Source organism: Lutra lutra, chromosome 14 (genome assembly GCF_902655055.1).
Source record: "Lutra lutra chromosome 14, mLutLut1.2, whole genome shotgun sequence".
Classification (NCBI taxonomy): Eukaryota; Metazoa; Chordata; class Mammalia; order Carnivora; family Mustelidae; genus Lutra; species Lutra lutra.
The window spans coordinates 15,331,595-15,354,995 of record NC_062291.1 but is presented as its reverse complement, the minus strand read 5'-3'; the positions used below and the strand labels follow the sequence as shown (position 1 = coordinate 15,354,995).

The 23,401-nt window shown below is 40.2% G+C and overlaps 1 protein-coding gene across 2 annotated transcripts in view; it reads right to left on the bottom strand.

Moving 5' to 3' along the window:
• Positions 1–23,401, bottom strand: part of PRKG1 (protein kinase cGMP-dependent 1) — a 1,261,510-nt gene that overhangs the window by 769,304 nt on the left and 468,805 nt on the right. For both annotated transcript variants that reach the window (XM_047703632.1, XM_047703631.1), the window contains exon 3: positions 17,629–17,742. In XM_047703632.1, coding sequence (XP_047559588.1) covers positions 17,629–17,742 — 114 coding nt within the window. The remainder of the gene's footprint in view (positions 1–17,628; positions 17,743–23,401) is intronic.

Below are 23,401 nucleotides of genomic sequence, written 5' to 3'. Positions count from 1 at the left end.
ATGCTTCCAGTATGGAAAAAGCAGACTAAGGTTTTCTATACAAAATAAAAAAAAAAAAAATACAGGCATTGCAATTCAGATTTAAAAAGAATTCTTTTGTTCAGTTGATTCAGGGAACATAAGCTTATGTAACATATTCCTAACTCTCTAGGTTAATTCATAGAGGAATTCAGAGTTAAGCAGTGAGTCTCACTTGGGGGCTTTCAGCTAGTAGGTTCTTGATAAAAATTTGATTGAAATAAAGCATACATTTAAAGATACAGTCAATTAGAAAATATAGGTGATTTCCCTTTGAGAGTTCAGAGGAGCTGACCCTTAGGTAAAGACACGGATCACTTTTATTTGCTGAGATTGAGGTTAGGGCCGCGTGAAAGGGTATCAACTGGCTATTCTCATACAAGAGCATCAGCAAGGCAAGTCTGGGTTGAAACCACGTGACTGAATTCTGTTCATGCCGTGGCCCATGTCGAATACAGGTTTTCTATCATTAGCCAGCTCAGTCAGCTCATCCGTCAGAATTACTCCGACCTTATCATTTCATGCATCAACAATATTTTCAGAGTCACAAGTAGAATAAGATGAAAACAAAGCTTAGGAATATAATTACTTTACAGCTACTCCTCCTCTATTTTCATGGGTCAGAGAAAAGTCTTGCTTATAAATCTGCTTAGATTACTAGTTTTCCAAATTAACTCAATATCAAGAGGAGGGAGGGGAACTTTAAAAGTACTGTCAAGAACTTATGTGTAGGGACGCCTGGGTGGCTCAGTTGGTTGGACGACTGCCTTTGGCTCAGGTCATGATCCCGGAGTCCTGGGATCGAGTCCCACATCGGGCTCCCAGCTCCACGGGGAGTCTGCTTCTCCCTCTGACCTTCTCCTCGCTCATGCTCTCTCTCACTGTCTCTCTCTCAAATAAATAAATAAAATCTTTAAAAAAAAAAAAAAGAACTTATGTGTATCAGTGAAAACATCATCATGGTATCTGCAGATATTTTCTCTTCAGTTCGTTTAAGATCCTGCAAGAGAGTACTGTAAAGCCTTAATAAGCAGTAATGGATACTCCAAATACATCATTATCAAGAAATCTCCACAGTTCACTTACAGGAACGCATCTATGAGAGCATTTTAGCTTCTGGGAACATCCTTGAAAGTGTCACAAATTTAATTCTTTATGCTGTGAGTACCATCCCTAACCTCCAGGCTGTTCAATACAAGCTTCTAGAGAAACATGGAAAAAAGCAAAGTGGAAATGTGGAAAAGGTAATTAAGACATCACCTAGACCTATAAAGGAAAAGATATCATCTTTCACGAGGCGCAAACAATGACAAAATGAGAATGAAGGAGGATAATACTGAGTAGAGCCTTTAACAGGCAGAGGTGAGATAGACTTCTGCACATGGAAGCCATTCTAAGTGGGAAGATTACCCTACACAAAGATGCCAGCACAGGGAACATTCCGGGAATCTTAGAAATCTGTTTCTCGAGTTATGGGATCATTATGGTGGTTCTCCTGGGACAGAAAGCCATCCAAACAATCATGATTTATTGATTTCATATTTTTTCCCGGCACAAAATCAGCACTTGACATAGAACCCCTCAGTAGGCCATGAAATAGGCCTTATTGTTCCTATTTGACAAAGGTGGAAAATTTTGCTAACGTCCAAAGGGAATCAGCGTTCTACCCTTTTGGGTTTACTCAAGGCCCTTGTCCACTGAGATCCAAGCCACCTGGCCTAGAGGAGGGCAGGGAGGCTGGAACCACAGCCTGGGGAGTCAAAGTGAGTGCCATCACCAGCCTCTTTCAGAAAAGGTGGAAAGGAACACGGTTAAATTGGTATCTAAAAGCAGGGTAGACATAAGGGGAAAGAGATAGGAGACCATCCCACAAGGGAGAGGGAAAGTTCCAATGGAGGTGAGCCCCACGTAGCCGCCTGCATGAGGAAAAGGTGACAGGGTCACAGACGGCAAACTTCAGTATCCACTCAGGTGGGTTTCCTTCTCCCTTTTTATGCTGTGTCTCCCCCTTGGTACCTAAGTTGGGTCTAAGTTCCCTGCTCTCTGTCCCCAAGCCAGAGTCTGTCAAGGTGAGTAGGGTCCACACTGAAGGAAACTGGAGGTTAGAAGGGAAGGTGGAAAATCAGTTCGATTCCTTACGTCCATTTTTACCATGTCTGCCTCTAAGATTTTCAAGAGATTTCCAAGAATTCTTTAAGACTTCTTTTGAAGTACAGTCATAGTAGAGAAACCTAATTTCTCTTCAAGTTATGAAAATGAACTCAACATGGGTTTTTTCCTATGATCTTAAACTTTTTTTTTTTCCTTTAAAACCGGTCCTTAAATGCTGGAAAGCTTCTGTGATTCACAGGAGCATGACGTTATATTCACAATTTGCTGTGACATTTGAAAATCATGTCAAGGCTTCATTGAAAGTACTAAGCAGAAAATACTAGCACTAACAGAAAAACAAATGAGCCTTTCTTTAATTATTCGTGAGTTCCAAAGTTGCTATGATTTCTCTTAAGAGGAATAAAAATGGGGTACCTGGGTGGCTCAGTCAGTGAAGCATCTGCCTTCAGCTCAGGTCATGATCCCAGAGTCCTAGGATCAAGTCCCACATAGGGCTCCCTGCTCCATGGGGAGCCTGCTTCTCCCTCTGTCCCTCCCCCTTGCTCATGAGTGCTCGCTCACTCTCAAGTAAATAAATAAAATCTTAAAAAAAAAAAAGAGTGGAATAAAAATAGGGGGTAATGGAATTAAACCAAGAGTGAGTTACTTAGGATGTAAAATTCCAAGCAGACCCATAAAAGGGATGTTTTAATCAACATACATGTACAATCATGACATCTATTAAAGCCAAGAGTCTGAAGAGTCAAGCAGCGTCAGGATGTACAGATATTCAAAGCTCGCTCGTTTTTCTGCTCCTCCGTGTCAGCCGTTTATATCACACTGATTGCTTTCAAAAACTGGCTAAATCTACTTTGTATGAGTTCTACTGAGCGTCGCAGACATTCCACACTGGCCGTACGTGTGCTATCCTGACTGGTTTTCTTTATCTGTAAATGCGCCCACGTGCTTCGACGCTCAGTGGGTCTTCCATCTTTTCTCCAGGTTCCCATTTACCTAGCCATGCACTAGAGAGAGAACGTTCAGGATAGTTTTCTCATTTTTAAGCTCTCTTTCCAACATTTGGATACACTGGATTTTGGCCTCCATGAACCAAATTTTTTTCTAAAATAAATTTCATTTTATTTTTTAGTGTTCCAAGATTCATTGTTTATGCACCACACCCAATGCTCCATGTGATACGTGTCCTCCTTAATACCCCCCACCTCTCTCCCCTCCAAAACCCTCAGTTTGTTTCTCAGAATCCACAGTCTCTCATGGTTTGTCTCCCCATCCAATTTCCCCCAATTCACTTTTCCTTACCTTCTCCTTATGTCCTCCGTGTTATGCCTTATGCTCCACAAGTGAAACCATATGATAAGTGACTCTCTGCTTGACTTATTTCACTCAGCATAATCTCCTCCAGTCCCATCCATGTTGATACAAAAGTTGGGTATTCATCCTTTCTGATGGAGGCATAATACTCCATAGTGTATATGGACCATATCTTCTTCATCCATTTGTCTATTGAAGGGCATCTTGGCTCCTTCCACAGTTTCGTGACTACGGTCATTGCTGCTATGGACATTGGGGTACAGGTGGCCCTTCTTTTCACTACATCTGTACCTTTGGGGTAAATACCCAGTAGTGCAATTGCAGGGTCATAGGGTAGCTCTATCTTTAATTTCTTAAGGAATCTCCACACCTTTTTCCAAAGTGGCTGCACCAACTTGCATTCCCACCAACAGTGTAAGAGGGTTCCCCTTTCTCCACATCCTCTCCAACACTTGTTGTTTACTGTCTTATTGATTTTGGCCATTCTAACTGCAAACAAAATTTTTTTAAAAATTTAATAAGAATTATGTTTTTTAACAAAAATTTGCTTTTATGTTTATAGTCTTTAATAAGCATTCTGAATTCTGCCTTTTCTTTATCCTTTTTGACTGTCCACTAGACCTCATTTAATGAAGAAATATTAAGGCCCTGGGATGTCTGGGTGGCTCAGTGGGTTAAGCCTCTGCCTTCGGCTCAGGTCATGATCCCAGGGTCCTGGGACTGAGTCCTGCATGGAGCTCTCTGCTCAGTGAGGAGCCTGTTTCTCCCTCTGCCTGCCAGTCCCCTTGCTTGTGCTCTCCCTGACAAATAAATAAAAATCCTTAAAATTAAAAAAAAGAAAAGAAATGTTAAGGCCCCAAACCCTATTTACAAGTCTCTCCATATTATCAAAAACCCCTATTAGTACCTTCCTATGACTGTTCTCTCTTCTAAATGTTCCATGTGAAAAAGAAAATGTGTTTTATGGGCTTCTAGACAGTACTGGGCCAAAGCCAAATTTCAGAGCTGCTCCATGATGGTCAAATCCACCAAGACTCTTAGCCGCTGGCCTTCTGATCAACATATGCAGCTTTTCCTTTTAGTTCCCAAGGAGGTGATCTTAGCTGCCATCCTTGTTCTGTTGCAAAGGCTAATGTCTGAACAATCCCAAATTATAATTTATATATATATAATTGTAATTATAAATATATGTATTACATTTATATATATATAATTGTAATTTATATATATATACATAAATAAAATGTAATTATCACTTATACGAATAAGTGATACTTGGAAGGACCTACATGGATGGACACGCCTTACTGGTAAAACAAAGCAGAGGGACACCATAACTAGCAATAGGAGGGCTCCAGAAGAACACCTTTTGGAAAGGAAGATGATATCAGGAGGGAGCTTATCTGTATTGTGGGTATCAGTTTATGAAGCTCATGTTAAAATTTGGAAATGGTCCTGGGTAGTTTATCGCATGAGCTAACACGGTTTTCCAAACATCAGTAGCAATTGAGAATCAGTTTATGAGACAAGCCATCCAACTTCCCTCCCCCAAAATGCCATCAATCTATATGACTTCCCAGCTCATCTGGTAGAGAAACCAAGAGCCTATGTAACTAATACCTGAGACATTAATGTCATCGCTGTCAATAAATCAAACTCGCCAACATTTTTTTTTTAAATGATTCTGCTAAGCAATTAAAATCAATCAACATAATGATTCCATCCATTTTAAGCTATTGGTGACTCAACTCAGTCAAATGTCTAAGTCCTAAAACAGAAATGCCAGCATGTTGTCGTAAAAATTGGGAACAACCTGGTTGAGATGCCCCAGCTTAAAACTGAAGATGGGCCAAGTCAACCAGCATATTACAGATTTACACCTGTAAAAAGACCCCAACCTCTCACACTCCCTGCTATTCCGGTATAATTAGCTCTGTTAACAAAGGGCATGCGTAACAGCTTCTAATTCACAGTGTCCATGAATGCGAAGTATTACTATTCCAGTTCCTGTTATCAAGTTGCATGGACCAAGAAGAACGGCACATCAAGAGCAGAGAAGAAACTACTTTTTAATAGCAAACACCCAAAAGAAAAACACCGGGAAACAAGGACTGGAATAAAGGGCACAATCCTGTTACTGCACGACTGAAAAGCTCAAAGAGAAAATGAAAACAAAATCCAACCACCCTGACCCACCTGACCTTAAGAAGGACAGAACCCTACAGCGATCATCAACACATAATCAACTTTCAGAACTGACCGTGTTCACTAGAAAGTGCAGTGAGATCTTTCCTTTTAAAACATCCAGAAAGGGAAAGAAGAAAGTGCAAAACATTCAGAAAGTATTCTTGGGGCGCCTGGGTGGCTCAGTGGGTTAAGCCGCTGCCTTCGGCTCAGGTCATGATCCCAGGTCCTGGGTTCGAGCCCCGCATCGGGCTTTCTGCTCAGCAGGGAGCCTGCTTCCTCCTCTCTCTCTGCCTGCCTCTCTACTTACTTGTGATTTCTCTCTGTCAAATAAATAAAATCTTTAAAAAAAAAAAAAGTATTCTTTCCGGGTAGGGGGTGATAAATGATTTTTTACAAATCTTTTTATAGGTGGGCGCCTGGGTGGCTCCGTGGGTTAAAGCCTCTGCCTTTGGCTCGGGTCATGATCTCGGGGTCCTGGGATGAAGTCCCGCATCAGGCTCTCTGCTCAGTGGGGAGCCTGCTTCCCCCCTCTCTCTGCCTGCCTCTTTGCCTACTTGTGATTTCTCTCTCTCAAATAAATAAATAAAATCTTTAAAAAAAAAGTCTTTATAGGTACTTATTTTCTAACCATTGTTATGATCAAAAAAATATTTTAAAAAAATTTTAAGGCGTGTTTAATTAATTCAAGAGAGTATTGGGGGAAAAATCAATACAGAAAAAGAGACCTGCTGGTTTTATAATTATTTACTATTGTTTTTGGCTGAGCCATTCTGGTTGAAAACCAGGAAGTACAAGTAGGAGATTAAGAGAATCAGTAAATAAAAGACCAGAACTCTCATTCAGTATTTTCTTCTGCTGCCTTTTCAAACCTTTGACTCTTCAAGTGTCCTGATCTGTTTTTAAAAGGCCTCCAAAGCCCAATACTTCCCTTCCACATTTATTTATCCAAAACCTAATGACACACAAAGGGAGTTAATTCTTGACATCTCATGTCTCTCCCAAACTCAGATTTGAGCTTCAGAAGATGTTTCCCATTTCAGAAACTCTGTATATCTCGATCATCTTAGAACTTCCCAGAATACATTTTGTGTTGCACATAGTTTAGGCCATATCGCATTAGAGAGAGTCCTTCCTCTTTTTTGTTTTTGGCAGCTCACTCTGCTCCGTGTTATGCTCAACCTTCATGGAAAACAGGGTTGGATGCATGTCAGTGGTAAATTCCATGTAAACTGCTAGATTTCTGCCTTAAAGTATCGAATGACAGTGAAAGGCAGTAAATAGGAGTAATTTCTACAACTCAGGGCAACTAACTTTAGGGAAACCAAGAATTGCTAAATTCAGATACGGATGAAAGGCCAAGGTTTAGGCCGGGGAAATAAGGAGCTTGAATCTGTTAGGGTGTGCAGGGAGTGGGGTAGACAAAGGATTTCAATCATTCTTGTAACTGTGGCCATCAACAGCATCTTTATCCAGAGAGAACACGGTACATAGAGAAAAGATTCATGTTCTCTCCAGAGGCATTTGAAGGGGACAAACTAATGGGACACCAGAAGTCTTGAAGTTTTAGGCTACACCTTAAGATAAAAATTCCAGGTGTCATTTGTCTGAAATATTACTTTGGAAAATAATTGACGTTTTAAAGGCATGTCCAATAGTTAGATATCTACTGTTCATTTGTCCGAGACCTTGATGTTCTAGGCGCCCACTCGGGGCTGTGCTCACATACCAGAAAAACACCCATTTCTCATGGCCATCTTGAGAAGTCAGCCCAGGAGGGAGGGAGGACAAGTTGGCTCAGACGACACAGATACTCTTTGTTTTCGCACTGTCCGAAGGCTCGCCCCTAAACAGAAGTGCGATCTCCTCACAGCCCCAAAATCCCTACCTGTGTTAGGGTTTCATGGACCACTTCATTCAAAGTGTACATCTGCACAACTTTTCTGGGTAATGGCAATGGCGAAAGGATATAATCAGTCATCCCTCTCCAACCCAGTGCAGCAGCTCCTTCTGCCCACGGGTCCTATCCCTGCACTTTAATAAAACTGCCTTTTTTGCACCAAAGATGTCTCAAGAATTCTATCTTGGCCATCGGCTCCAGACCTCACCAACATTCCAAAACTGTATCGTAAGTACATGAAGATATGAAGATAGTTTATCAAGAATTACCACTACTTAGGTATGCAAAATGCCCTTGGAATTAACTAGAGCTGTGTTATCTGAATTTCCCACCCCCCAAAAAAGCTTTATAAATGCTGAACCCAGGGATAAGAGTAAGAAAGCTTGAAGAGTAAGGGGGTACTAGACAGGGTGCCTGGAGACTGCTTCCCCATCTGTAACCGGCAAAATCTATTCAGACAAACTCCGTACACAAAATCACTCAATGCGATTTTGCTTTAGAAGGAAAACAGAAAAAGAATTCAGCCAAGAAGATAGTTTGCACAATCCTGTTGGATCCCGTTCAGAAAACTTACAGACAACAATGCTTTCAAGTCAATAAAAAGTTGCCTTGTTACAAGTGGGAGGAATTATGAGGGCATCAAGTACATCCTGTCAGCGGACTATCCTTTAGGGAAAATAAGGCGTAAAGAACACTTAGCTGTAGAAGACACCATCGGGCTTCCTAAGCCTCTACCTTTCCCAGCCCTCTCCTCCCTGCCTTTCTGAGCAGCGGGCACTAATTTCTAGGATCTACTGCTACCTTCACAATAAAACTCAGTTCCTTCAGACCTGGGCAGAAATGAGCAACCCACACACCAGACCTCAGAAATGCTGTGTCTTAGTTCCAAGCAACTCCCCACGTCTTCCTCATCTTCTAATTATGAGATGTTAAGAGATCAGCAACCACCTAGCACTGCTGAGCCTTTCACCATGAATTTGATCAGTGACCACCTTCACGGACTATGAAGGACCTTCTCCGCTCCTGGTCCAATGGATTAGATTTAACCCAACAAGGAAATACACTCTACTTATTCAGATATCTCCAAACCTCTTATTCTTTAAAAACGCCCATCCACAGTTGTTTTCACCTAATCCAAACTACATTCATGACTATAAGAAAGAACAACAAAAATCAAATGAAACTCTTTTTTTTGTTCTGTTTTCCTACCAACATCTTAGCCTTCAGATTCAATAAATCCAGAAGCCGTTCTTACGAACAACACAGCCCAGCAGTCCATGATTTTTAAAATTTTTTCCTTGCCTCTCAGCTTGTTCTTCTTTTAATTTTACTTCTCACTATTCTTCAAAAGAATATGTTAATATTGACACAATGCTGGTAGTCTTCTACTAATGTTGTGTTTCGCTCTTCAAAAGAAAAACACAACTTAAATATCTTAAGTATCTTTTAAATATCTCTGCATGGCAGCAATAAAATAATGAGGGGGGAAAAAAAAACCCTAGAATGATGCCCAGAATAATAGTAATTATTATAGCGTGTCATTTTTCTTCTAAATACTTCAGTGTTGGCAATTCAATGCAGGGAAGAGTGTGTTGTTTGAAGGTTAATACACATTAAGCACCTGCAGGGTGTAGATCAGCGGCCCCTGCTTGCGTGATTACTTAGAAACGTATCCAGTCAACAAAAAGCTTCCCGGAAGAAGAGAGGGATGTTAAGATCAACCAGGAAATCCCAAGACTGTTTTTCCTCTACGGAATTCAAGAGTAAATGTGTTTTTCAAGACTCTTGTTCTTTCTTTTCATAGATTTGTTACGTAAAAGAAAAATAAAATGAGAACTTCCTTTATTAAATGTTTCTCAATTGCTGTTTAAATTTTTGTAATTCTTACTTTAAAGAAATTCACAGACTGATATATTCCATAAAAGAGACATGGGACTACTTAGTGATGTCTTAAATGTTGTACAGGTTCATCGCATGAGATACTCAAGTATTTTACACTACAAAAACTACATCCCACAACTGGTTCAGATTGTTTGTTATGGGTCTCTAAGGCTTTAAGCTTATGACCCTCTCTTCATTATATCACAGGATTCATCCTTTTGTAACAGATGTACTGAATGTGGGTCCATATGTTCCAGTTTAAAAATTTTAAAAAACCCACAATTATAACATGCTGCGTCACTTTTTTGTGGAAATAAAGCCTGAAGCTTTGGTTCAGTGGAAATAGTCCTGTGGATGCATTTGTGTTTAAACACAATGGGAGGGACGCCTGGGTGGCTCAGTCATTAAGTGGCTGCCTTCAGCTCAGGTCATGATCCCGGGGTCCTGGGATCGAGTGCTGCATGGGGCTCAGCGGGGAGTCTGCTTCTCCCTCTGCCTGCTGCTCCCCCTGCTTGTGCCCTCTGACAAATAAATAAATAAATAAAATCTTTTAAAAAAATATAAAAGCTTATGACAGGAGCAGAGCAAAGCTGTGTCATACTCACACACCTCCATCTAAGCACACAGCTACCAGATGCTTAAACCCAGTTGCTTCAGCAATGAACCGAGGGCAACACCACACCACAGCCAGACGCGCTGAGCTGAGAGCATCATCCACAGCCTTCAAATGTTCTCCACTTTCACTTGTTGCTCCTTTTAAGTACCTATCATAATTTACGGATAGGAATGTTTCCTTTCAAAAATAATAGTAATTATATAACATACAGTATTGACCTACATTACTACTTTGTTTTCTAATTGCCTCTCAGCAAATTCTTGAGTAAATTAAGGCACAGAATCCCAAAACATAAACAACCTTTACATCCTGTGAGACCTTTTCTTTTTTCTTTTCTCTTTTTCACTACATCAGTTTCAGTTATTTATTTTTTAACATAAGCTCTATGCCCAACGTGGGACTTGAGCTCATGACCCTGAACTCATCATGCTCTATTAACTGAGCCAGCCAGGCACCCTTGGTGGGAGCTTTTTATGATGCATTCCTTTGCAGAAAATTCTGTAAGATTAAAGAAGCTACTTAAAAAAAAAAAAAAAAAAAAGGTAAAAAACAGGGGTACCTGGGTGGCTCAGGGGGTTAAAGCCTCTGCTTTCAGCTCAGATCATGATCTCAGGATCCTAGAATCGAGCCCCGAGTCGGGCTCTCTGCTCAACAGGGAGTCTGCTTTCCCCTCTCTCCCTACCTTCTTCTCTGCCTACTTGTGGTCTTTCTCTCTGTCGAATACATAAAAAGATTTAAAAAAAAAAGTAAAAAATCAGCCTTCCTTGCCCATCCTTACATTTACTATTAAATTATCTGGAACCTTAAAATATAATATTCCATCAGTTAAAGCCTGACTATTCTCTTGATGTAGAGAATTAATTAATTAATTAATTAAAGGAGAGAGGGAGCATAATTTATCTAGCCCCAAGAAGGAATTAAGTCGTGTTGCCCTCCTTTGATAGAGGCATTCCCTTCCTCCCCGCAAAAACAAGGCCAACATATGCCTATCAACTGAGCCTCATCAATACTGAACTCAAATCATCTTTTGGAAGTAGATAAATATAAATCAAATAAATTCCAATTATAACAATTCCCATTAGGACTAGAAAAAAATTCAACCTATAAAAGAAAAACATTGTAGGGGCACCTGGGCAGGCTCAGCCCTCAGAGCATGCAACTCTTTATCTCAGGGTTGTAAATTTGGGCCCCCCTGTTGGGAGAAGAGGTTACTTAAAATAAAACCTTAAAGGGCGCCTGGGTGGCTCAGTGGGTTAAAGCCTCTGCTTTCGGCTCAGGTCATGATCCCGGGGTCCTGGGATGGAGCCCTGCATTTGGGCTCTCTGCTCAGCAGGGAGCCTGCTTCCTCCTCTCTCTCTGCTTGCCTCTCTGCCTACCTGTGATCTCTGTCTGTCAGATAAGTAAATAAAACCTTTAAGAAAATAAAATAAATAAAATAAAATAAAACCTTAAGGGGCACCTGGGTGGCTCAGTGGGTTTAAAGCCTTTGCCTTTGGCTCAGGTCATGATCTCAGGGTCCTGGGATCAAGCCCCGCCCCACATGGGGCTCTCTGCTCAGCAGGGAGCCTGCTTCCCTGCCTCTCTGCCTACTTGTGATCTCTGTCAAATAAACAAACAAAAAAAGAATAAAACCTTAAAAACAAAAAGAAGTGTAGTTTACTGTTTTCCTCTTCTCCAAAATTCACTTTTATTTCACTTAATATAGAAAGGAGATGAAATAGCTTCTCTATATGTGTTTGTTAGTCTATTATGTGGCATCATGGTTTCCTAGTGAATTGATTCCTTTAATAAAGAAATGTATTTTCCAGGGATTACATAACTGGATTTAAGTTACTAATTCCACAGTATTCTCTAATAGACAAATGTGATAAGAACATTTTACTAAAAGGAATATTGTCTAACTCGCCGAACAACGGTGCCTGTTTCCCCAGGATGAGGACAGACACTGTTTTGTTGTCCAGGATGACAACTCCCGGGCTGTTTTTCTAGATTGTTCTTCTGTAATCCGGGTCCAATTTCTAGTCATCATCAACCTGAATTTACTTTGTTTCTCCTCTCCCTTCAGGATTCTTGGGAGAAGGCGTGTGTTAGACTAGGAGAATGCAAAGCTGGCATCTTTTTAATTGGCCTTGAAGGCAGAATGGAGACATTGTTATTAGCCTGCTTATCTTGTGCACTTTGCGTGCTGTGGCACAGGGAAAGTGACAGTCCCTGGTCTGTGCTGCTCATTAAAACCCCAGGTAATAACCGCATGTAGGACAAACGTTGGTACAGGCAGATTACCACTAGTGAATGTAACTTCATCATAAATTATGCTTTATGGAAATAAACAATGATACTTCCTCAAACGTGTCTAACTGCTTACATCTTCATTCCATTGCCTTCATACTTAAAGTCCATAGCCACTAGAAGAGCTTGATCTAGAACTCCCTTTTATTAATAAAATAGGCACTTGTTTCTTCTGTGCCTTCATTGATAAAAGGTACTACTTTCATTCGAAGAATTACTTTTAGAGGACACAGGTATTTGAGCAAGAAACGTGACTCAAATCTTTCTATTTCTTTTCCCCATTCTTTAGTGGTTTTTGTTTTGTGTTTTCTTTTTTGGACCACTGACAGATTCTTCTCAATCAAGTTCAGTAACAGGTTTGAAACAAAGCTACGCAGGAATGTACAAGCCATTTTATCGCATAGACTCAGATGTATTTTTTTAAAAAAATCCAAAATAGGGGCGCCTGGGTGGCTCAGTGGGTTAAAGCCTCTGCTTTCAGCGCAGGTCATGATCCCAGGGTCCTGGGATCGAGCCCCGCATCGGGCTCTTTGCTCAGCAGGAGGCCTGCTTCTCTTCCTCTCTCTCTCTCTCTGCCTACTTGTGATCTCTGTCTGTCAAATAAATAAATAAAATCTTTAAAAAAAATCCAAAAATAAACTGATAAATCCAAACCTTAGATCTTTGTTCTTAAAATATCTATAACAGACTGAAATATCTTAATTCGTCAACTTGCCCCCATACAAATATCCTGGGAAAGCTTAGGTAAACTTGAAAGTATTCAAAAGTGAAGGCAGAAAGATATTTTTAGCAGATGTTACTGAAGTCATCACTTTCCTGCAGAATGGACTTCTTGTAGAATGTTTAGGCTCTTTTATGTTAGAATGCGAGTATTTTAGTATCTGAGGAATGTTGAAATACTTACTATAAATAATCTAAGAAAAATAATTATTCAGATATCTTGCTCAAGTCAGTTCATTAGAGTCTCACACCACCCCTCTCACCAGACAAATTTTGCAGATAATTTTCTATGGTTTCAACTCAATGCTGGTATTGAGAGGTTTTCCTACAAAGCAAAGGTCTGGGTTTTATTAGAGTCTATTTGAATGAGACTGTTTGAAGAACACGCCACCTAAGGTTGGGGAATTTGTGATCTAGACACTCAAAGTAGGAGGAACAGATGTCAATTTCGTATCTTCGAGCAAAAATACCCCCAATTCATGTACAACTGTAGTTGGGAGCAAAGAGGCATAGAAGTCAACCTCAAAACAAAACAAAACAAAAAAACCCAATGTAGTTGTGAGACTACATGCTTGTGGGGAATCCAGGTAAAACAAGACAATAGCATAAATGTCCTTGCAAACTCACACGCCGGGCATGGGTCATTGGATCCCTCACTCATTGTGAGGCAAATGCCTTTCCATTCTCTTTTTAGGTTTCCAGCAACTTCAATGTTTCCTTGTGTGTGTGTGTGTGTGTGTGTGTGTGATTTTAAGAGCCCTGGGCATTAACGCAATCAATAAGTTGATACTGCCCTAGCTGTGAGGGTAGCAAACACTGAAACCTCCACCAGAAACGACATTTTAGGAAGAGAGGATGGTAGCATGCTTTCGATTCAGTATGGGAGTTGAGGAAGCAAGAGTTCTTAATGGATGGATCAGAAGTCCCTAACCTTTGTGGGGCTTCAAACGGATAGTAAAACTCTTTCAGCTACGCAATCCCAAAACATTTAGATAAAATCTGAAATTCAAACACTCATGGGAGATGTTGTTTGGTGTTGTGGAAATCAGATATAACAGTTGATTTTTTTCCTCCCCATGGCATCTGGAGGGTTTTTGATGGGCTGGGCCATCCAAGGGGCCATGTTCAAAGACAGCTCAAGAAAACTTGCAGGTGTTTTGAAGAACCTCAAGACATTTGTGACACTTGGTTCCCACAAAATGTTACTTTTATGTATTTTGATATGCTCATTCCTCTAAGGGGAAAAAAAAATCAATGGTGCTGTTTTATAAGATAGGAATAGATTCTGAATATAGATTTCCTACACCATTGTATGAGGTTTTCTTTTGAGTCATTATGGTTTCAATTTTAAAATAGTTATTCTTGGTGCTATCAGATCACTGTCCCAGTGTTGCCATCATAATCAGTGTATATTCATTTACTTCCAGAGGAATGCCAGCTGATCTCTCCCAGATGAAAAAGCAAAGGACTTGTTTCAAATGACTATGGAGATTTTTTCTGTCGAAGCATTATGAACAAGTATATCCTATTCCACATCATCGATCAATCTATAACTTTAATAAGAAAACAACTTTTTTGATGCCCTAAGTTAAAAAAAAAAAACCCGGGGCGCCTGGGTGGCTCAGTGGGTTAAGCCGCTGCCTTCGGCTCGGGTCATGATCTCAGGGTCCTGGGATCGAGCCCCGCATCGGGCTCTCTGCTCAGCAGGGAGCCTGCTTCCTCCTCTCTCTCTGCCTGCCTCTCTGCCTGCTTGTGCTCTCTGTCAAATAAATAAATAAAAAATCTTAAAAAAAAAAAAAAAAACCCCACAGGTAATAAAATCATCTTTGCTAGCAGGAAGTCACTGAGATTTATTTATTCATGGCCTGATACAATTTTAAAAAAAAGTGCTCTTTTGAACACGAAATGACTCATATACATTGAGGAGCTCTTGAATGTCACCCAGGATTTAGTTACCACTGTGAGATTAAAAATGCATTAAAATGCTCTGTGGCTTTCAGGCTGACGAGGGGGAAAGAAAGGAGAGAGGGATCATGTAATAAAGTAGGTGATGTTGAGAGAAAGAGGGTCACAACCCATGTAAGTGAAAAGAAAGAGGCAAGGACAGACAAGCCATCCAGTAGGACGGGCGGTCTCCTAGGACTTAGACTATTACACCCAAGTGGCTGAATCCATTTTGCAAGTTACTCTAAAGGGTCATGACCGGCGAAATGACAGTTAAGAAATGGACAAGAGTCGACAAAATCCTGAATCCTGAGAAATGACTGGATATAAAAAGCCAAATAAGGACATTTTGAAATAGCACACATAATGAGTAAGATAGCACGGTTGGGGGGGCACATGGCAGGAGTGTGTTATATTCTGTAGTCATTTGGTACAAGTAGCATTCCTAATGGAATCTAATCAGAATTACGCAGTGATCAGCTGGAAAGTTTAATTTAAACATAAATTGAAAGTGGTACTTAAGGATCATGGTCACAGGTGTAATCTCCCTGGATAGTGTAGGAGATAGGACAAAAGGTCCTGAATAAGAAATAATCCATTATTCACACCTTATAGTTCTTTACAAGACGTTCAGACTATCTTCGTAACAGATATTACTCCCTACTCATGCAGAAACCTCTGAGCATCTATAAATGCAAAGATGGGTCTGCACTCCATCAAGCTTAGGTTCTTTTCTCAATACAACCTCCACATCTTAAGTAGTTACTCTGAACACACACACACATGCATGCACACCCGTGCACAGGCGCCCTTTCTGTGTCTTTGTTAAGAACACGCTCCATTACTCATTTTCCTTGACGTAGATGTTCTGACGTCCCCCAAATGGTTACGATTATAATTTGCATTCAACACCTATTTCCGTCTCACTGAATCAGATCCAAAGTGTGAGTTTAAATTTATCAAACATGAGTCCGATAGCTACAGCAGATGAACACCATTTTATATGAAGCTAATAAATTTCACAAAGCAAAGCAATCAGCTCATGAAAAAAAAATCTTTGCTGCAATATTCATTAAAATATTTCTTTAATTATTCGAAGCTTCAACAGATGAAGCAACATGTTATTACCAACTGTTGACCTTCCTGGAATCATGGTTTTTCATTAGGATTAAATGAGCAGTATACAAGGCTGAAATATTTTAAAATATGCACAATTCACTATTTGCAAAAGACTGTTTTAATCAAAATGTGTTATTCTGGCCTTCTGACCTACAAGGAATATATTTCTCAGAAAAATGCAGCCTGATAGCATAATCCGTTTCACTTAATAGTGTCACGATTACTCTTTTTCCTACTGAAGGCACTTTTACGGGAGTTCAAGTTGCGGCAGCTTCTGTTCTGTTCACGGGGCTTTGTTCTTCTTTGAGCTGTGTAATTAAGTGATCACATAAAATAAAAACCAGGGGGGCCCGGTCATTCAAAAGAGTTTTGTGCTTTCAAAGATCAAGACTCAAATGTCAAGAAGAACTCATCCTAGGGGTGCCCCAACAGCAACTGAGGTCCCAGGGACTGACTTCAGTGAGTAAAAAGGCGATTCACTAACCAGGCACAGAGGACAACTTCTGGGATGCTGGCTGGCCACGTGTTTACAACCCAAGGTTCAGGGTCATATTGGTATCCAAAGGAGAAAAAGAACCCCGATGTACAAAACATTCAAAGGCATCTAGCTGAAATTAATTGATAACCTGTCATTTCTGCCAAAAGGAATTTTTTTTTTTTAAATAACAAAACCTAATCAAAGTGATTTGTGATCGCCATCATCTACAGGATTATGGGTCAGAAGATCATTTCCCAACATGAAATACAGCTGCTGAAGGACGCAATGGACCTCCCACCGTTGGCTTTTGCTTGCAGCTCTGTTTGTTACATGCTCATTGCCCCCAGAGTCAGGAAGGAGTACTTAAAACAACCACATCCCCCACCCCGCAAGGATTGCAGCTGTTTCTACTGAGTAATAAAAGTTGCTGGAGAAATCATATATACACATACATGTAAAATTAGGGAAACAAGCTACTTTATTGCCCCGATTTAAAATAAGCTCAATCAGTAGAAAAGAAAAATACGATAATATACAGCTTGATGAACAGCTGAAGATAAGAATATCCTCCGACACGATTTTAGAATTCAGGCTATATCTCGCTCAATGATGTTTGAATGAGATGAAGGACATTTCTCCTTTAAATTTTTTCTAAACCACTGAATGAACACGTGGAATTTATGGGAGAATGTAACCCAGAATAGACATTTGTAAAACTTCCGTAAGTATTAGCATGAGACTTTAAAGGCAGAAAAGGGAAGGTCTCCGCCGCTGTTCCGTTTATAAAGTTGTAACATATTGTAAATCATCATCGATAAGAAGTCTAAGTTAAAAGAACAACTTCCGTGAGTCAGTGATAAAATTTAAGTTCTGCAGAATAGATGGTTAACCCTCCCTGACAAGGGCAAACCACTATATCAACCACAGCGCATGGTAAGAATTAAAATATCGATTCACGAAATCACAAAGATGAGATCCAGAGGCATGGTGATCAGTATCTCAGAGGTCCAGGGGAAAAGACATCCAAGTATTGGCAAAATAAGAAAACAGTCTTACTTTTGACGGTCGCCGTCCGGGTACAGTTGTAAAGAATCGCCAGCTCGCCGAACACTTTCCCTGGACCCATGGTGCAGAGCTTCACACCTTCTTTTGTAACCTCAACCTTACCATCTAAAACAAAGAGACAACGCCATTGAAAGTGTCTGCCATGCTTCATTTCACTTGTTGCATTTTCAATATGCAATGAAACATTCTTTAATCCTCTTTAAAACTGCAAAGCAATTACCAAGGAAGACCAAGCCATCATCCAGATGCTAGGCAAAAAATGGCAATAAATCACGTGAGTTCAGAAGCCCTATCCCTCTTTAAATTAATCACCAATAAGGGATGCCTGGGTGGCTTAGTCAGTTGGGCGTCTGCCTCCAGCTGGGGTCATGATCCCAGGGTCCAGGACTCGAGCCCTGAATCAGGCTTCCTGCTCAGTGGGGAGTCTGCTTCTCCCTCTCCCTCAGCCTGCTGCTCCCCCTGCTTATGCCTATGCCCCCTCTGTCAAATAAATGAATAAAATCTTAAAAAAAAAAATCACCGATAAGATCTGAAGACTGAAAGAGAGCCCCAGGAAAAGGCAAAAAGGTAAACGTGTTTTTCCAAATATAAGAAAACTATGGTAATTCCCATTTTAATGTCATTTTTGAATCTGAGAGAAAACCTGAGTAAATGGGCGGTTTTTTCTACAGCACACTTCATACATGGAAATTCTCATTTGGGTAAAGCACAGCTATTACAGGAAAGGAGATTACTTGGACCCTTGGGTACTAATTGCAGCTCATGGTATCTTTTATTTTTAAGCATCTTATCTGACTTGGGCATGACTGTTTTATCTGCTTCCCGTCCACAACACTGGCCATAAGGAAAAATAAACTAGGAGGGTTGTGGGGGAAAGGGACATTAGGACCGTTTACGTTCCACAAAGGGCTTGGAAAATGAAATGCTAAGGGAGGAAAGAGCCCAGGACACACCTGCGTTACAGTTTGTTGCCTAAGAGGAAGGCAAATGCTACCCATGACAAATAAAAAGCAGGTTTTTAAAAAAGGTACAGCTATATACACTAGAAATTCCCTCACCTCACACAATGGGGGGTAGGGTGGGAAATAAATGGGCAACACAATCCATTCTAGACTAATAGCCCCCTCCCCACTTCTATTATTCTTCCAAGTTACTTATCCACATCTATGGTAGAACCTTCTGGTGGACTTTAGCTAATGAATGAATGAAAAGAGCTAATGTTACCAGGTTCTCTCCAACTTCAGGCCTACAGGCATTGACTTCATAATTGTTTTTGTATCTACTTGTTTCCTGTAATATTTAACTTTTTTAGAATTTGGGCTTTAAACATATTCCCACTTTAAAAAAAAAAACAAACAAAATCAACCTAGTTTCAACTAAGCAATAACATCTGTAAAATAACAGGGTCAATGTGCTAATTTCTTGAAATACCTATTGAGATAAACAATATCAAAAACATTTGGGAAAAGTGTAATCCATGTCCCAGTCATGTGAGGTCAACCCTTCAGAGAACATTGTTCTTTCGACCCTAAAACCATTTCAAGTAAATGCTATCAGTGGAGAGAGAATCCTGTAGTAATTAGGACAAAATTTCACATAAGATCTATTCACTCCTCTTGAACTGTGTGGTGTGCGCACGTGTGTACCTCCTCTTGGTATAAAGAAGTTACTCAGAAATGAACAAATACAACAATTCTACAAGTTTGGACATACTTTCCTAGGCAGGTTTGGCCACTCAAAATTTGGTCTAGCTTTGGTCAGTCTATTTCTTGACTGCAGAAAACCAAACTCTTTCTCGTGGTAGGTACATCAATACCAGCACAGTAATCCATATTTTCATAAGCCACAGATGCCCCCCTCCCTTCCGAGGGTAAGCCTGCACCCTTACAAATTTCATCTGCTACTTGAGAATGAGAAACAGGCTCAGAACTTAATGTGGTTAGATTTCCAAGTCATTAGAAGTCAGACCAGGAGTTAAATTCTGGTTTTCTTATCTGTTCCTTATGAGTCTTGTGACCTTGGGCAAGTTATTTATATCTTCAAGCCTTGGCTTCTTCATTAATAAAATAGATGAAAGAAAAGCACATATCTCCTCAGGTGGTTGATAAAATGAAATGATTAAAACAGGGTCAATGCTGAGCGTGATCCCTGGCTTACAACAAATGGTCAATGAATACCAGCTCTTATTACTGGTCTTATTCTTATATTTCTTATCTAAAAGGAGGGAGGGCTTACTGGATCCTACTGAAACACAGGATTTCATTATCTATTCCAGAAACCAATGGAGTCCATGTAGGTTAGTAGGCTTTTGTTTATTCTTAAACAGAAAAAGTATTTGTTTCAGATTCTCTACTGGCGGGGGGCATGTTTGAGAACTTTTGGGCTCTAATCAATATCATACCCAAAGAAGACAATGGCCTTTCAAGAAGTCTCACTGATCCGTATCCTCTTTGTGCTCTTTCCCACTTGGACACGTGCAGGCAACATTTGACAAGCGTTGCTTTAGCAAGTACCATATTTCGGGGCAGACTTCCAGGAATGACAAAGTAACAACTTTCCCGGGGATTACAACATTTTTTGGACTTGAAGCTCTAGCTTCAATGATATTGAAGGAGCTAAGAGCAAAATGAGCAATGCCTAAAGAACTATCCACACGTAGGTGATTTTGTACCAGTTCTCTTGTGTACCAGTTCTCTCGCTCTCCTGCGTCCTGTAGCTGGAAGTCTTCAGTGGAAAGAAACCCATAGGAGGAGCCAAGACGCTACAAGAATCCTGCTGGACGGGGTGCCTGGGTGTCTCAGTGGGTTAAGCCTCTGCCTTTGGCTCAGGTCATGATCTCAGGGTCCTGGGATCGAGCCCCGCATCAGGCTCTCTGCTCAGCGGGGAGCCTGCTTCCTCCTCTCTCTCTGCCTGTCTCTCTGCCTACTTGTGATCTCTGTCAAGTAAATAAATAAAATCTTAAAAAAAAAAAAAAAGAATCCTGCTGGAAAGCTTGGCCACTAGGGCTTCTCAACTAATAAGAGACAAGAAACACAGCATTCTCATTTCTAGCTCAGTGGTTTCTGAAAGGACATCTGTGGACCTGCCACATCAAAGCTAATTAATAAAATGTAGATATTCCCCACTCTGGGAAATTGTAACTCCACAATGACCACTGTACTTGGTTCTGGTGCCCTTTACGTCTCTGAAAAACCAGGCTCATAGAGCAGTGATTGATTTCAACTAATAGGGAACCTTGAAACTGATCATGTTTCCTTTGAGATATGACGTCTAGAAAGCTCATAGAATTATCTAAGACTCTGGGGTTGGAAATGTGTGCACAAATGCATTTCTGGTTCCAACTCATTTTCCTGATCTTATTTTATATTTGCCTAATTTGTTCATGTCTCACTCATTTTTTAAAAAGAGGGTATGAATAATTATATATATGTATAGACAGATATAAAGATAGGTATAAATAAGTCTATATATGATAAATATGCATATATATGAATAATTAGTTCTGGTAACAGAGGTTATAATCCATATTAATTAGAATAACAAAAAAATTTAGAAGAGATTACTGGAACAGATTGTGTTTGAGAAAATTGAAATTTGCATGTAAAACATCTTTTCCAGGTAAGTTAAATACTACAAGTTCAGTATATTCACAACAGCCAGGAAGGAAGGAATCTAATCACATATCATAGAGAGTGGTACAGGAAGCACTTTTTTTTTAATGATCAGAAATATCTAAATGGTAAACAAAAACGCAGTGTTCATAAAATGTTACTCTGAGTCACAGTGTCATCACTTTTCCTTCCTTCTACCTGCTTTGTGGGTGGAATAAGTAATTCAGGGAGGCACGATCCTCTGGGTGCTAAAAAGTTAGGTACACACACAGCATTAACCAGAGTTGTTTCAAAGACATCTGCAAACGTTCTGATTTCCAGGAGCCCAGGAATGCAAGTTATTGATGTGAAGCGTGAATTTGGTGAAGCTTGTTCTCTGTGCCACACAGCAACCCTGAAGCAAAATTAGAAGTGATCACCCACTTACAAATGATTTCCAAGTAATGATTTTTCCAAGTGTGTGGTCTGCCTATGAAACCTAAGGATAAGACCAGCACAAGCTTGCTCCATACACTCCTCCTTTGAAGTATTAGGGCCATCTTGAAGACACTCCCCTCATCTCAGACTCCCCCTGGCCCCCATCCTTTTTTCCACTCTCTGGCTACCTTTGAGGTTTGGTTTAAATTGACTTATCTTCATAGAAAATAGGTAGGGCTATGTATTTATTTTGGTGGTGAGGGGAACAATGTGGGGTAAGACATATAGGGAAAAAGTCATTTAAGCTCAAAATACAGCACGCTTTTGCCAGAGGCATCTACCAACCTCAGAAAGAACCAAGCTTGGAGGTTTTTATATAATTATAATTTGCTATTAACTTCAGGAGTGCACACTGATGAATTTACTTCAGGTCAGCACGGATTAATGTAACTTCTATTTCTCTTAAAGAAATTACAGAGATTCATTACCATTTATTCGTGACTGCTTAATACTTTAATTTTCAAATATGTTAGATTCCAAATCAAAGATCTTTTTTTCCTTCAAGAGTAGCAGAAAGGCATTTTCAGAACATCCTAGTAAAGTTCTAGACTTTTCCATTAGTTTCTCTAACTGAACTCGACAGTGACTAGAGGTTATCAGAGCTGTTATTGGGGGAACTAATGACCATCTAAAATGTGGCATACATCCTGCTTTTGTTCTTTTTATTTGCTTTTGCTTTTAAAAAACATATATGAAATCATGTTGGCATCATTTTCATTATGCACTCTCCCCATGTAAAAAAGAAATATCCAGATCATTTTTATTTGGATTTTGCAAGACTGTTGTTTCCAAGAGAGGTGTTGGAACAGTCGGCTAATACAAGATTTCATGGTGACAGTTTCACTCAGCTCTTATCACCCCTGCAATTAGTATGATTAATTGAAAGTTTTATCATAGTACCTTGAATGTATTGCTCTTAAGGATTTTATTTATTTGAGAGTGAACGCATGAGTTGGATGGGGAAGGGGCAGAAGTAGAAGCAGGCTGGGATCATGACCTGAGCCCAAGGCAGATGCTTAACTAACTGAGCCACACAGGCACCCCTCTTGTGTGTATTTTTTATTTTACTTCAGGTAACATATGCCCATTAGTGATGGGAGGGGCTGAGTCCTAAGTCCTGACACTTCCCACCTTGATCAAAAAATCAGCCCACCTCCTGCTTTCTGGCATCATGGTTCATGTAGCACCCTTGGGAGATGCTAAGTATGAAGAGATCCAATTCAAAGTATCTATACTTCTCTCTTTCGTAAGAATTAGTAGGCCCTATACATAAAAGAAATGGAGCTTACAAGGAGACCCTGAATCACCTGGCTTTATTCATCTTTCTGGGTTTCTCATTAACCTGTGGTTTTGTGCCGTAAGGACTTTCACGATAAGGCAAATCAGCTTAGAGATTTATTACTGCCCAGCAGAACTATGGTGGCTGGCAGTAACCTAATTATGAACACTCTGTGCTTCGTTCCAGTAACCTTGGTTGGAACATTCAGGACAACTTGACTGGCCATCACAGGCAGACAGGTGTTCTCTCAATGGTCCCATCTAGACAAGACCCCCCATCCCTTCTGTCCTCCCATCTGTCTGACCACACCTTCATGATTTGGTAGGTTTGGGCCCATAGCTGGTATGTTATGAATTCTCTCGGATGGGTTCCTGTAGTTGCTAAATTCCACGGGAAT